Here is a 16,052-nt window from a genome sequence, read left to right on the forward strand (position 1 = left end):
TGCCACTGTTCTATAAAGTCGACAGTTTTACAAAGATATCAATACCATGATTAGTTTTAAGTATGTAAGCATTGCATATCGACATGGTATATTAATTAAAAATCAACTACGTTCACAATAGCTTCATATTTATACTTGTGAATGATTTGACGCGATACCACGGCGCATGATAAAGGGAACATCCACCAATTCCACCAAGTGGTTAAAACGTAGGCTATAATTTGTATTCATTAAAATTACTTTTAACATTTAAAAACAGACATGTTCAAATTCCAAAGGTTGTTAGTTCCTGTTGGTAAGACTGACAAGCTTTGGAATTTGAATATGTCTGTTTTTAAATGTTAAAAGTAATTTTAATGAATACAAATTATACGTTTTAACCACTTAGTGGGATTGGCAGACGTTCCCTTCATCATGCGCCGTGGTAGCGCGTCAAATCCAGTGCCCAAGGAAGTCGACCGGAAGTTGAAGTCGGCCGGGTGCCGCCATCTTGTAGCAGAACTTCACTTGCGTTAGCATCCCCATTGACTCCCATTCATTTTGGCGTCACTTTGACAGTGAATAACTTTACATCTGAGGCGTTTAAAGACTCCATTTGTCCATTATTTATTTCTAAAGATACACGACAATGTATAAAGGGCTCCATTACCTTCTATGTTACATTATGGCCCCGTAGATACAGTTTTTGTAAAAATAGGCTAACGATTGCGTCATAACCACTCGACTCTCTGTCGCACAGTAAAGAAATTACCGTACAGACAGGAGGAGAAGCTCGCAGGCAATAGTAGGTATGCATTAACTTAATATGGCGTACTGGCGTTACATTTTAAAATACTATACAAAATAATTAATCAGAATACTTACTCCTGCTCACTCACGCCAAAGAACTCCCCGCTCAAGCTCGCCGTCTCTGCAAGATTAACGATGGCAGTTTGGACGCACAGCTACTAGAAGATTTACATCTGTCAGACAGGTTGCTGACGTCATCAAGCTTAGTTTGAGTCTGCGCGTCAGAAACGGAAGTGCTAAAAATCGCTAAAAATGGGCTTCACTTGTCTCAATTGAGTTCCAATGGGGTCGCTGTGTCCATTTCTTTTACTGTCTATGGTCAAATCATTCACAAGTATAGGCCTAAATATGAAGCTATTTTGCACGTAGGTGATATTGAATTAATATTTCATGTCGATATGCAGTGGTTACATACTGTTTAAACTAATCGTGGTATTGATATTACTGCCGACTCTATAGAACAGTGGCAAGGAAAACTAACTTTACCGAGCTCTGAGAGCCCCCTAGTGGTCGGGAGCATTTCCGTTGTGTTGTGGCTTGATTCCGTTGTGTTGTGGCTTTATTCCGTTGTGTTGTGGCTCGATTTCGTTGTGTTGTGGCTCGATTCTGTTGTGTTGTGTCTCGATTTCGTTGTGTTGTGAACTTATGTTTGCTTTTTTAATTTCATTGTGTTGTGCACTACTGGGCCACCGTACATTACTCAATAAGAGAATAGGGACAACCCATTTCAAAAATGCGCCCCGGCGCACGGACCGTTTTTCCGTCGTTAAAATAGCAAAAGTGGATTTGGACACGCCCTGAGTGCACCTGCTCCGTGCGCTTTACACTTTGCGTTTAGATCGTTAAAATAGGGCCCTTTGTGTGTAAGCAGTTGAAAAAAAAACTGTAATGGTCCCACTTTATATTAGGTGGCCTTAACTACTATGTGCTTACATCAAAAAATAAGTACAATGTACTTAATGGGTTCATATTGAATTGCAAAACACTTTTGCTGCTATTGAAGTGGGATACGGGTAAGGTTAGGGAAAGCTTTGGTGGTATGGGTAGGTTTAGGGTAGGGTAAGGTGTAAGGGATGGGTCAACAGTGTAATTATAAATGTAATAACAGAAATTAATTACAGATGTAATTACATGCACTTGTTTTTAAAATATAAGTACAATGTAAAAACATGTATGTACACAATAAGTGCATTGTATCAAATGATTAATTTAAATGTAAGTACATAGTACTTAAGGCCACTTAATATAAAGTGGGACCACTGTAATAGATATTGTTTGGGCCAAGACAGATATTTTGTAACTACTGCACAAACAAGCACTTCTCCATTGTTTGGATATCAGGTAAAGTAATTTAGTTGTATAGTATTGTTCACAATGTGCATCATTTCAAAGCATCTGCTGGAAGAGTTACTGTAGTATCAGTAATGTCCTATTAAAGCAGGTAGTATTTTAATTATTTAGGGTTAGTGTTCATTAAAAAGAATAGTTGGCAATATACAAAACTGAATAATAGTGCTAGAACTTTAAAATGAATAAGTGACAGTAAAGTCCATTCCATATATCCTGCTGAAGTGCACTTAGATGGAGTGTCCTTGTTGTTGGCTAGTAAAAGCTGTAATTCATAATAACCTGTTGCTGATCTGTTGCCGTTTTTAAAGGTTTAGAAGATTTCCTTCTGTTCAACTGCATATTGAGTTTTATATAAAAGCATTTGTCCTCTTTGTGAGGACCACATAATTTTGTGAATTGTCTTAAGTTCTTGCTGCAGTATGATAGATTTGTGTTTTTCTGTCACTCGGTGAAGCAACTGCGCAAAACAGCTTAGCCACTGCAGTAATTCCGTGATCTATGCATAATACATAAATGCAGCTTGCAGCCTGTAGATAGAAAAAACTGTGATGGAAAGAGGTGTCACACTGCCCAATAAACAGCAAACTGGTTAATGAATAAATAAACAGATGGAAGCAACAGTGTTCAGTAACAGAATTTTGCTAAATTCAACCTAATTTACTGAAAGAAGCAAACCAGAATAACACAGTAAACAATGTCACACATTGCTACAACCACAGCAGCAGCCACAATGATGACTTTAAGTGCTCTTGTCGACAAGGGAGTGACTAAGAGACAGAACAACAGCCTTAAAATAGCACCCTAACCCTGTCATGGAGGAGAGGCTGTCTCTTTAGTTACCATTTACTGCTTCCATTAACCTAACTAGGAATGGCGACTATCATTATTGATCAACATTATGCCTTGGCCTTAGGCTATGTCTCATCAGCTCTGTTTCGAAAGGTCTTCTCTTTCTAGCCTGAAGTGAGAGAAGAATGGCACTGAGTTAATGTGAGGGGATGGATGTGTCCCTTGTACCCTTGCCCTGTACGACTGCTCTCTTAGATGCCATTGCAGAGAGGTAATGATAGTGGAACTACTTCATTGAGTCATCAAAAACCTCTCAAAATGTACAAAACTATGCAGAATGTCAACAATACAGAGGAATGGTGGCAGTCTAGTTAAATTTTAAAGGAAATAACCAGCACTGTGACAGGTTTTGCTGTGCTCATGACATAAAATATGGAGCAGCTGAGTAGTTGAAGATCTTGACTGCCGAGTTAAAGGTTGTAATTTCAGGTCCCCGATGGCATCATCCATGCGCTAACACCATTGTACCCTTGAACAAGGCACTTAACCTCCATGTTTTTCCTAGAGGATCATCCCTATATAGCGTAAGAGGCTTTGGTTTTGAATGCATTTTCTAAAGGGCGAATAATGTAATGTGGCAACTTAAAATGAATCAGCTGTTATTAAAATGCAAAGTGAAAACTGTAGAGCATTATTTAACTTGAAGTTAACCTTTGAAAACATCTCTAGCTCTGAACTGTAGGGTTCATTAAACACTTGTTTGTGATATACGGGAATCAGCCGCAGCCTGAGTGGAAAGACATGTCTTGATCATCAACAAAAAATGACTGGCATTTATATTTCTCAACAGAAACCTAATGATCCTTATCAGAACATTTTTTTTTTTTGCCACCCCAAAACTGTATAGTTATCATCCGCAATATGCTCTATACCGCAGAATCCATTAGGAACACTACTATCTAACATCACATTCAGCACTTAGCTAATTGAATCTTTCACTTTTCTACAGACATAGGCTACACGAATGCCAACTGTTTGTAATTGGATAAACACAAAAACACCCCGTTTCTAATGACAAAACTTAGATGTCTGCAATTATGACCAGAGGCTGACATTGCCTGCTTGTGCTGAAAAGAATTGGGCAAGTTTTGCATCGGTGCCTCCACTTATGATTTAATAACAATTTTTGCGCTATAATGCTGGCTTTGCACATAGTGAGAGAAATTTGACACTCTATGGAACTGGTCAATTGGGTAAAAGAACTGCTGCAACAAGCATTTACGCAAGGCTGCAGTTTAAAGGATTAGTTCACTTTAAAATGAAAATTACCCCAAGTATATGACCTTCTTCTTTCTGATGAACACAATCTGAGCTATATTAATAAATATCCTGACGCATCCGAGCTTTATAATGGCAGGGGACCAATGAGTATGAAGCTCAAGAAAGTGCATCCAGACCGCACTTCCGTATTCACCTTACGAAGAAAAAATGCTTACGCTTTGTCCTATGCCTTCCCTATTCAAATTATGAATAAAGTCACGTCAGTTACACTTTTTTTCCTAAGTTGAATAAGGAAGGCGGTCTGGAGGAAGCTAGATAGTTTACTTTATGACTTGTTAAATATTGATATTTTTCTTACACAAATGCTTCGCTTCGCTTCAGAAGGCCTTTAGTAACCCCCTGGAGCCGTGTGGAGTATGTTTATAATGGATGGATGCACTTTCTTAAGCTTCATCATTGGCCCTGTTTACTGCCATAATAAAGCTTGGATGCGTCAGGATATTTATTAATATAACTCAGATTGTGTTCATCAGAAAGAAGAAAGTCATATACACCTAGGATGGCTTGGGAGTGAGTAAAGCTTGGGGTGATTTTCATATTAAAGTGAACTAATCCTTTAAGAAGTAACAGTTGATTCTTGCATGTAGAGAGAACAGCAAATTAGTTTTTCACAAATAAATTCACTTTTTTTTAAATGAAGACTTTTATTCAGCAAAGATGCATTAAATTGTTTGAGATTTCAAATCAACACTGTTCTTTTGAACTTTCTATTCATAACAGAATCCTGAAAATCTATATGTTTCTCAAAGAATCTTAAAGGATTAGTTCACTTTCAAATGAAAATTACCCCAAGCTTTACTCGGAGATAAATTAATAATAAATAAATAATAATAAATATCCTGATGCATCCAAGCTTTATAATGGCAGTGAGCGGGATCAACGAGTATGAGCTGAAGAAAGTGCATCCATCCACATCCATCCATCATAAACTTACTCCACACGGCTCCGGGGGGTTAATAAAGTCCTTCTGAAGCAAAGAAATGCATTTGTGTAAAAAATATCCATATTTAACAAGTGATATCTAGCTTCCGCCAGACCGCCTGCCGTATTCAACATACGAAGAAAGTGTAAAACTCTCGCAGCTCACAAAGCTTATGCTATACGTCCTACGCCTTCCCTATTCAACTTACGGAAAAAGCTTAACTGATGCAACACCAGTTCAGTTTTTTTCATAAAATGAATACGGAAGGCGAAAGCTAGTTATTTTACTTCATAACTTGTTAAATATGGATTTTTTTTTTTACACAACGCAACATTTAGCTTCAGAAGGCCTTTATTAACCCCCCGGAACCGTGTGGAGTATGATGGATGGATGTGGATGGATGCACTTTCTTCAGCTCAGGCTCTTTGATCCAGCTCACTGCCATTGTGAAGCTTGGATGCGTCAGGATATTTATTAACATTTCTCCGATTGTGTTCATCAGAAAGAAGAAAGTCATATATAGGATGGCTTGAGAGTGAGTAAAGCTTGGGGTAATTTTCATTTGAAAGTGAACTAATCCTTTAAGCAGCAGAACTGTTTTCAACATTGATAATATAAAGAAATGTTCACCAAATCAGCAAATTAGAATGATTTCTGAAGGAACATGTGATACTGAAGACTGGAGTAATGATGCTGAAAATTCAGCTTTGTCATCAATAAATTACATTTTAAAATCTATTAAAATAGACAACAGCAATTTTAACTTGTAATAATAGTATTGTTGGTTTTACTTACATTATTTTTGATCATATTGGTGACCAGAAGAGACTTCTTTCAAAAACATTTAAAAAGTCTTACCAACCCCAAACTTTTGAACTGTAGTGTATATAATTTCCTTAGCTTTCCTTCTGCTTTAATGAAAGTATGAACTCAAGCTGATGCAAACTGTTGATCCATGTTATCAACGTGACTTGAGAATGTTTAGCATCTTGTGCTTCAATGAAAGCAAGAACATTTGACCTTTGGTACAATGGAGTCAATGTCACAATTTGCTTGTTTGACTACTGACCTAGAAAGTATTTATTTCAGAATATGAAATATGACATTAATTTTCCATAATAACATTTATTTGATTTCCTAAAATTATTTCCAGATTTTAAAAAATGTGACCTCAGGCTTATGGACCTCATTGTGTATATTTCCAGAATAATGCTCTTCTAGAATAATCTAATCAGAGTTTCAATGCAAAGTCATCCAGTGGCATTCACACACACACAAAGACACAGAATGAGCTTCAAGACTGCTGGTTCATTAACTGATTGCCTTTAGCTACAATTTAATTTGTTCACTATGATAGAGATCACTGGTAGACAGGGGATAAGAGCTATTGATTCCAGATGATTTGTCCTTATATAGAGCAGGCTGGAGGTGCAAATGTGTGTGAATGCGAATCACTGTGAAATGTGGTAATTGAAGAACATGCTAAAGACACTGCAGCTGGTTTGGGAATTTTTGCGCACTTTGATTTATTTATGTACAGTATGTAATTAGCACCATCTAATCTAATTTACAGTAAACTTGTTATGCTATTTTTGAGTATATGATATTTTACATTTGCATATTGGAATGTGACAGTGTGTGTGAAGGCAAGAATTAGTGAGAGATTATATTTTCTTTTTGTCCTAAACCTATTTTAAAGTTGACAATACAACTTCCATTACTCATAAATCAAATTAATATGACTACATTTTGAATTTCAAATAGATTTACAACATGCAATTAGTAATGAGTAACAAAAGAGTTATTTCCCCCTTAGAGATGACAGTCCATTCTGTAAGTCATTGGTATAAAGTTATCAAAATGAATTTGCATTTGGATGATATTTCATGCAGGAATGCACTCAAAGGAAATTAAATATGAATCAACATTTTGCCCTGGCAGTTTGTATCCAGAATGATGTTTCAAGCTAGTTTGTTTCTGTCAGTGATTTATGTAGCCTTTTCCCCCCCTCCTTATGCTGTGTATGAAGCGTCCCATCTCTTGACATGTTACTGGAATTAAACAAAAGCTGACGGGATTGAGCAGTTACCCACAATTCTGTTTCATGTGCTGACAGGAATAGAGCCAGGCTTCTGTAGTAATGGACATGATAGCAGGGAGGAAATAGAGATGCTATGACAGCCAAAACTCCATGCCTCTTAATATGAGGAAGCAAAATATGATGAGATGTCATGAGTAGTTTTATGAAAAAACAAACAAACAAACAAACAAACAGCTTTTTTTTTTCCTTTTTTTTTTTCAAAACAACTCACAATGGACCCTCAAGTGTAATTGTTTTTGAAATGCAAAGAGCGTCATCTCTCTAACATTATGTTACCTTGGCTTTTGCCATTTAACAATAATTTGTTATGTAAAAAATATATGGTTAAACAAATGGTTACAGTATATTCAGGATGATTTGAAGACAGAGAACATAGAACATTTTAAATTCAGTGCAAATGAATCCTGCAGATTCCAAAATCAAACAACCAAAAAGTGGTTTAACCAATTAGAGACATTTTATTAGTACAGGACATATAGATTAGCTTTGTATTGCTTTTCAGTCTAAGACAATTGGACTGTATTTTAAAGCTTTTATGACACCATATGCTAGCGTTTTGTGTTTATATCATAAATGTATCATAAAAAAAATACGGTGGTATTTGACAGGTGGTGATGAGAAAGTCACATGATGAATCAGAGTTCATCACAAGCAGCTTTTCCACAAGCTGAGAAAGTAAATATAAAATAGAAGGTGCACAGTGTCATTCACACAAACACTAAACGCCATCATAGAAATGCATATGACATTAAAAATGCAATAAACATTAATTTAACAACATTAGATATAACAAAACCCTAATGAAGATAACTGATTAGAAAAAACTAAGAAAAACTAAAAAGAATCATATTTCAACAAAAATACATCAAATGTGAAGTGTCACGCAGGGAATTCTGGGAATGTCAATTTACGTTTTTTCACTGTAAATTATACAATGACTTGTTCTTTTTCACTTTCAAAAACTGTAAATTTAACAGTATTTTACTGTAAAATTACATTAAATGTATGGATAGAGCTATTATAGTTATTCACTGTATTTAGTACGGAAAATTTATGCTAACCAATTAAGTTTTTTACTGTAGCATTTTTACCGTCTTTTACCGTTAAAATCACGATAATTTTTTACAGTATATATATATTTCTCCTTTTATGCAGAAATAAGCTAATGTAAGAACTTAAAGGGTTAGTTCACACAAAGATAAAAATTCTGTCATTAATTTCTCACCCTCATGCTGTTCCACACATGTAAGACCTTCGTTCATCTTTGTAACACAAATTATTATATTTTTGATGAAATCTGAGAGGTATCTGACTTGTCTAGCAATTTAACCTACACTTTCAAGGTCCAGAGAAGTACTAAAGACATTGTTAAAACAGTCGACGTGACTGCAGTGGTTCAACCTTAATTTTAGTTATTTTTGTTTTGTTTTTGCGCACAAAAAGTATTCTCGTCACTTCATAAAATTAAGGGTGAACTAACCATTTAAGAACAGCTGTAATTGGATAAATGGGAAAAAAACAATACACTCCGAATGGTAAACCTGATATCTGCACATATTTAAAAAGTTATAAAAACACAACATATGGGTTGTTAAGATGAACTAATCTTTGAATTTGGTTCAAATGAAGCGTGCCAAGCTTAATCCTCATTCATACCACAGCAATGTGATTCTCTTTTATAATCGAGTGGATGGTGGCAAGGCACATGGAGTTTCATGTTAGCAGTTAAAATAAGCAGAACTAATGAATGGCAGTTAGCTTATCAGCCTGTGTCTTCACACTTATTATATATGCTTATGATGAGTGATCGGATGCTTTACTTGTGTGGCAAATATTTGAAAGCCATCGTTTTCCTTTCAGCGTACTCAGTCATATTTCTTTTTCACTCTGCTATGTCTGCTCATGTCACTTATTATCACACTTTGATAAATTTGTCAAATTTGTGAATTTAATTTTATATACTGATATTTTATATACACTTTATGAAAGCTATCATTAAGTCATTAATGAGTATAAAATATACATCCAGATGTAAATACTTAACAGATATATTCAAATATGAATTTACCGTGGCCTATATACATAAATATAAATCAAGGTTTCATGCTTTTTGGACGCGAAACCCATTTGGTCTCAATTTCATGTAAAAGACTGCCAGTTTAAGGCAGAGTTTTATACCAAGTGCACTTGATCTTAGTAGTTTATGAAAAAGAAATACTGTGGTAGTCAATGGGGGCCGAGATCTGCTTGGTTACAAACATTCTTCCAAATATCTTCCATTGTGTTCAGCAGAACAAAGAAATTTATACAGGTTTGGAACTACTTGAGGGTGAGTATATGATGACACAATTTTCATTTTTGGGTGAACTAACGCTTTAAACTCTACAGTTTGTACCTCCTAAATAACAAGATTTCACAATTACCACTAACTTTCTCGCAGCATGCCGCCATGTTACTTTTGGATAAAGATTGTTAGTTTAAAGGGTTAGTTCACCCAAAAATGAAAATGATGTCATTAATGACTCACCCTCATGTCGTTCCAAACTCATAAGACCTCCGTTCATCTTCGGAACACAGTTTAAGATATTTTAGATTGTATTCTCTTCTGGAATCCTTTCCATTGAATTGATTCCATTGAATTGATTCCATTGAATCCTTTCATCTGTCGGTGTTGGTAATGCACTTTTACGTCGTTGTTTTTGGCGATTAGGACATCCGCGACATGCACACTTACACACCATTTTAAAAAATATAGCAATACCAAAATACAAACAATGTAGAATAGCTTGAATACAGCGTGCGTCTCCCTCAGACTGTAAACGAAGCTCTGGCGCACCGGATAACACGTCAGCAGTGTCTTACTTCCGAGTCATGAACCCGGATTGACAACAGACCCGGAAGAGAATAAAATGCTGAATAAAGTTGTAGTTTTTGTTATTTTTGGACCAAAATGTATTTTCGATGCTTCAACAAATTCCAACTAACCCACTGATGTCCCATGGACTACTTTGATGATGTTTTTATTACCTTTTTGGACATGGACAGTATACCGTACATACATTTTCAATGGAGGGACAGAAAGCTCTCGGACTAAATCTAAAATATCTTAAACTGTGTTCCGAAGATGAACGGAGGTCTTACGGGTTCGGAACGACATGAGGGTGAGTCATTAATGACATAATTTTCACTAGTCACTAGTTAAGCAGTGGCTTCACAATATAAGTCTGTATTCCCCCAAGGATACAAAAAAAGGTAAGTTATGGTTTTATTATATATTTTCACTGTGCTTTTGTTTCTCATGATCTTAAAAACTTTTGATGTTTGTTACCAACCTAATGAAGTACTAATATCTGTTTTGTATCTTTATAATACACTGACAGTCACCAAACACAGTGGTGATGAGAGTCACATGATGAATCAAAGTTCATCACAAGCAGATTTTCCACAAGCTGAACATATAGAAGGTGCACTCAGTGTCATTCACACACACACTAAACACCATCATGGTAACATGCATGAAATTTTAAAAATGCAATAAACATTAATTTAACAACATTAGATGTAACATAAAACCCTAATGTACATAACTGATTAGAAAAAAATGAGAAAAACTAAGAAGAAACAGAGTTATTTCAACGAAAATATATCAAATGTGAAGTGTCACGCAGAGAATTGTGGGAATGTCAATTTACGTTTTTTCACTGTAAATTTTTACAATGAATTGTAATTTTTCACTTCCAAAAACTGTGAATTTAACGGTATTTTACCGTAAAATTACATTAAATGTACCGTTAGATCTATTACAGTTATTCACCGTATATAGTACGGAAACTTTCTGTAAACCAATTGACAGTTTTTCACCGCAGCATTTTTACAGTCTTTTACTGTTAAAATCACGGTCATTTTTTACAGTGTAGCTTGACAATCATTCCAAAATAGTAATTGGTCTGTCCAAACATTTGACTCAGTGTCTTTCAAATTGAAAGAATGACATGAGAAGTGTACATAGATACAAAGGCACTTTATGAGGAGAGTTGTTGCTTTTGTTTGTACTGCTATCACCTGTGCACTCTGCAGGTGCAGGTGGGGTTTCAGTGACAGGTGGTTGTTGTAAGAGGGAGGGGGATGGTTTACTGTGAGGCCCCGAGGGCTGATATAGGGGGGAAATGCTTTGCCTCGGAAGTATTGTGCCTGATACATGCTCCGTCTGCTGCCTCTGCGCCGACCCCTGCCTCTTTTGTTATGCTGATTAAGGCAACAGGCACAGTCTTTTGTTCAAGTCAGAGAACGCGAGAGAGAAAGAGAACGAGCAGGGAGGGATGGTCACGCTCCAAGTGACCCAAAGCCCCCCAGTCTCCTCTTCTTTAACGTCACAAGGTGCGCGCAACAAAAACGAGCCACCATCAGTTGAGTTCTTCACATCGCGACGCGCACGAGCCACCATCAGCTGAGACTGTCACAACTCTTCCGTCCACATACACGCAAAGAAATACGCTGGCACTGGACTTTTCTCACTAACTGCCAGGAGTTTAATGGATATTGTGCAGAAAAGGATTTAGGTCGCGAGCTCAGGCTCTCAAATTGATTTGAAGGCGGGAAGCGCGAGCGCTGAGAGGAATGAAGCGCGAGAGGGGACGCCGAGCCAATAAATAGAAGCTGCCCGCTGTAACGGTCGCCGTAACGTCGTCATGGAAGTGATGGGGAAAACGTAAAAACTGACTCTCAAAAGAAGTTAAAACGTTTAAGAAAAAAAATAAATATTAAGAAAGGAGCTGCATTCCCTCAAACAATCCGTTGGTTTCAGAACTTGGACAGCTCCCTCGTGCAGCCGCCTACACACAAACCGACCGTGTGAGGATTCATCGAAACTACAGCCCAAAACCGGCCCAGTTCTTCTCGGTATTCACCCCCAGAACACTGAGACGCCATGGCCGGTGTACTTCAGGGAGAGAAGCAGCTTTTTGAGAAGTTCTGGAAGGGCACGTTCAAAGCCGTGGCAATGCCGAGACCCGAGAGCATCATCGTCGCCAGCATCACCGCACGGAGAGCCGTGACAAAGTGAGTTGTTTAGCCTGAGGCTTCTTGTGTCCTTTCTCAGTCTTTATCTTGAGAATTATATAATATTTAGCAATCACTTTGTTACAGAACAGCCTCAAGGCCATTCTAATAGCTTAAAAAATAGGCTACTTGACATTTGATGTATTAGATTTATTCCTTCTACGTTAGATATAATATTCATTTCTCCGATTAGTGAAAATTTGGTTGCAGTTTTATTTTCTTACAGTCTGTTTTGGATTGGGATCTCGGTAAAGTCCCCTCTTATTTGGTTGCCCTCACTTGTGTTCATGCAACTTTTGTCCCATTTTCATGTCGCACAAACATAGAGCCTGAATTCTGCCTATTCTCTCTCCATTCATCATTGGCTGTCCTTCACTGGAGGCCAGTCAGTTTCACTTGTGCACACACAAGTGCACAGCAGAGCGAGAGGCTACACAGAGTCCTAATGAATCAAGTCAGAGTAGAGCCCTTCATCATGCCCTTAGGTTAGGACATGAAGATGATCTCAGCGCCGCCTTCACCCATGAATTAGGAGGCATGGCAGCGTGTCGAATAGAGAGAAAAAGAGATAACGAATAAAGAAACCAAGGTTTTGCTTCCCTTTTCTTCCTTTCCTTTTAATCAGGATCAAGACTTGCTTGATCCTCGCTCATTATGCCAGTAAGGAGTGTGTAACTGATTTATGATTCACTCTTGTTCCCTATATATGTGCATGTATCATGTACTGTTTATCCCATCTTGCAGTCTCAGGAACCTGGAGTTTCACAGTGCTTAGTCCACTTTTTCCTTATCAAGGCACCTAAGGCGTGTATCAAAAAGTGGCAGATTACAATTTTGTCCTATGCTGTAGGACAAAGATTTGATTCGATCAATAGTCTAAATATTCCACAAAACTACTTTGTTCTGGTTGTCTGTATTCAATAAAAATGGAAAATGTGGCATTGTTACTTTAAGAAGCTTTTTGTACTGAACCTGAAACAGAAATAGTCAATAGTTAGAAGTGACTTTGATGGTGTAACCCAATGTAGTCAGGTTGATTGAGTCATATTAATCAAATATTATTATAGACTTATAGACTATAATAATACTAGTTATTTAGAATATTTTAGGTTACCTGATAAAACATTTTTAAAGTTTGCCCAAAAATACAAATTCTGTCATCATTTTCTCAACATCATGTTGAAACACAAAAGAGGATATTTTGAAAAATGTCTTGTGAAAAAGATTAGAGATATAGTGAAAGTCCAGTCTATTTTCATTTTTGATTTAATAAAAAGTGTATTTTCAAAACGGTCTGCAAAAAGCAAAAATAAATGAATAATAATTAGTCAAAAGATTTTTGAACTCCCAGAAATGCGAGAATGTTAAAGAGATTTTTTTTTCACTAGCCTCTCTCTTCTTTCTCTCTCTCTCTCTCTCTCTCTCTCGCTCTCCCCCCACCCCCCTCAATATTAGTCTCCTCTTCTCTATCTGTTTCTCTCACTGTGAATATTTACATATTCATAAAGCTACTCACCCTTCAGGGTGCACCTGACGTTGATGTTGATGTGTACAAGGCTGGTAACGACAGCAACATTTACAACCAAACCAATGTCACTGATTTTACCGGTGCCATCTGCAAATTCAGCTTTCAGGATCATCTTCACAGTGTTTACCCCAGGCTCAGACAAGACACGCAGACGTTTTAAGATGTTAAAATGCATGAGAAATAAAATAATTTCTTTCGCTTTGCAGTAATAAATCACAGAGCATAAGGTCCATTAGCTTGTAGTATCAGCTGCATGACTGGAGAAACATCATTATCGGTTATGTCAGCTGAAAAATGCTGGTCACCTATGCGTACACTTAGCTCACTTTACACATTTTTTCCCCCCTACTTAATCGACCGTATTTCGTTTTCTTATTCCTCCTCTTTTCTTGTGGTGTCACTGAGCTTTAAAGAGGCCCACAGTGCAAGGCAATTACAAAGGGTGTTGCTGATCCTCCTCTGTAGACCTAGTGTTTTCTGGCAACGCTAGAGAGATGAGTTCACTCTTGTGCAGCCAGAGGGTCCTGCCCCCGGCCACTGCAGCCCCGCAAGCTGTTCTTCTCAGTGGCAAACCTCATTAAAAATGCAGAGGGTTTTAGTTGGCCTGAGTGTAAGTGTGTTTGCGTGGGTTAGGAAGCAGATGGCCCATGGGAGAAAGGGTAAGGGGGAGAACCCTTTACCCTAGCAGATGCTAGTTTAACGAGGAGAAGAGTAAAGAGATTAGGGTAACCTGGGAATGGAACTGCACCCAAATGCAAAAGAAGAGAAATTACTATACTTTATACTGTATTTACTGGATATAAGTTGCGTTTTTTTTTTAACGTGAAATGTGCTGTGACTTATATAATGCAATTAAAAGCACACACATTTGGATTTGTGCTGAATGAGAGAGGTTTATTTGCGAGCCCACGTTTATTTGTATTGTGCATTTCCCACGCACCAGTAGTTTCAGTTTTTTTGCTTTAAATAAATTGGTGTTTATAATAATTGTTCTTTATAATGAATGCAACTAATTTGTTTGTTTTATACTTTTTTTTTTCTGAATACTGTTCAATTTAAAGTATTTTTTGTGGAGTGAGGGGAACTAAAATACATGTTTATAGTGTTTATTTTATAAATGCTGCATTTTATTTAGTGCTATTTTACATTTATTTATGAATGTAAGAATAAAATGTATAAATTACATTTTATATAACAATAAGATGTAACTCATACAATGGTGCAACTTATCTGTGTTTTCTCAACAATTCAGTTTTGACCTGCATGATGCGACTTATTTTCCAGAAAAAAACATTTAAACAAGCTTGTCATCTTTAATCCTCAAATTGCTTTTCAAATCAACCTGCTATCATTCAAGCTTATTTTCATGCCTTTTTTTTTTTTTTTTTTTTAGTTTTTACAACACTCTTCTGGGAAGAGTTTTTTATTTTCATTGAAGAGAAAAGGTTTGTCCATGCTTGTTTTGAGAAGGAATTGAGTTTATTGAGTTGCTTGTTTCAAAGATTGATCGTTCCTCTGGTATTGTTTTGACTGGGTGAAATGAAATGAAATGAAGACTGTGGTTACCCTTTCGTTCATTATCATAACCCACTCAGCTTGTGCAACGTCATAGCAATTATAACGAAAGAAGCATTCCATAATTCAAATGGATTTAACTGCTATTGCACTGCAAATTCCTCATATAAAAATACTTTGTTTTTATGTAACATCAATGTAAGGCATGGTAGCTTGGTTCAAGCCATTATTTTTTTGTCCCTAGTTAAGTAGTCGACCCACACTCAGACTACTGCTGAGGTGATAAAATGAACAGAAGGACAATGATTTTAGTGATCTTTGAGTGTTTTCACACCTATAGATCATTTGTTTTGTTCCGAAATCAGGACTTAATTTGTTAAAATGCTGCATTTTCTTCTTGGTTCTGTTCGCTTTCACAAGACAACATCTCAAAGTGTACTAAAATGTGTTTATGCAAATCACATGCGAGTAAAACTGTCCTGTTATTGGTCAGAGTTTCTCCTGCATCATCCATCAATTCAAGTTGATTGACAAGTTCATTACATGAACTTATTGTGGCTTTATTTGATTGTCAAGACACACACAAACACTATGTAGTGTCATTCCAGATGTTAAATTATAGTATTAATGCTGTGGTAAATTTAAACGTGCTCTCTCTG

General features: G+C 36.7%; 1 protein-coding gene across 2 annotated transcripts in view; it reads left to right on the forward strand.

The window, feature by feature from the left end:
- Positions 1-11,345: 11,345 nt before the first annotated feature.
- Positions 11,346-16,052, forward strand: part of srrm4 (serine/arginine repetitive matrix 4) — a 67,687-nt gene continuing 62,980 nt past the window's right edge. The window contains exon 1 of one of the 2 annotated variants that reach the window (XM_048188939.1): positions 11,346-12,350. In XM_048188939.1, coding sequence (XP_048044896.1) covers positions 12,220-12,350 — 131 coding nt within the window. In that variant the 5' untranslated portion in view covers positions 11,346-12,219. The remainder of the gene's footprint in view (positions 12,351-16,052) is intronic. The other variant, XM_048188938.1, reaches the window with a different exon arrangement.

The sequence above is a fragment of the Megalobrama amblycephala genome, linkage group LG4 (assembly GCF_018812025.1).
Source record: "Megalobrama amblycephala isolate DHTTF-2021 linkage group LG4, ASM1881202v1, whole genome shotgun sequence".
Classification (NCBI taxonomy): Eukaryota; Metazoa; Chordata; class Actinopteri; order Cypriniformes; family Xenocyprididae; genus Megalobrama; species Megalobrama amblycephala.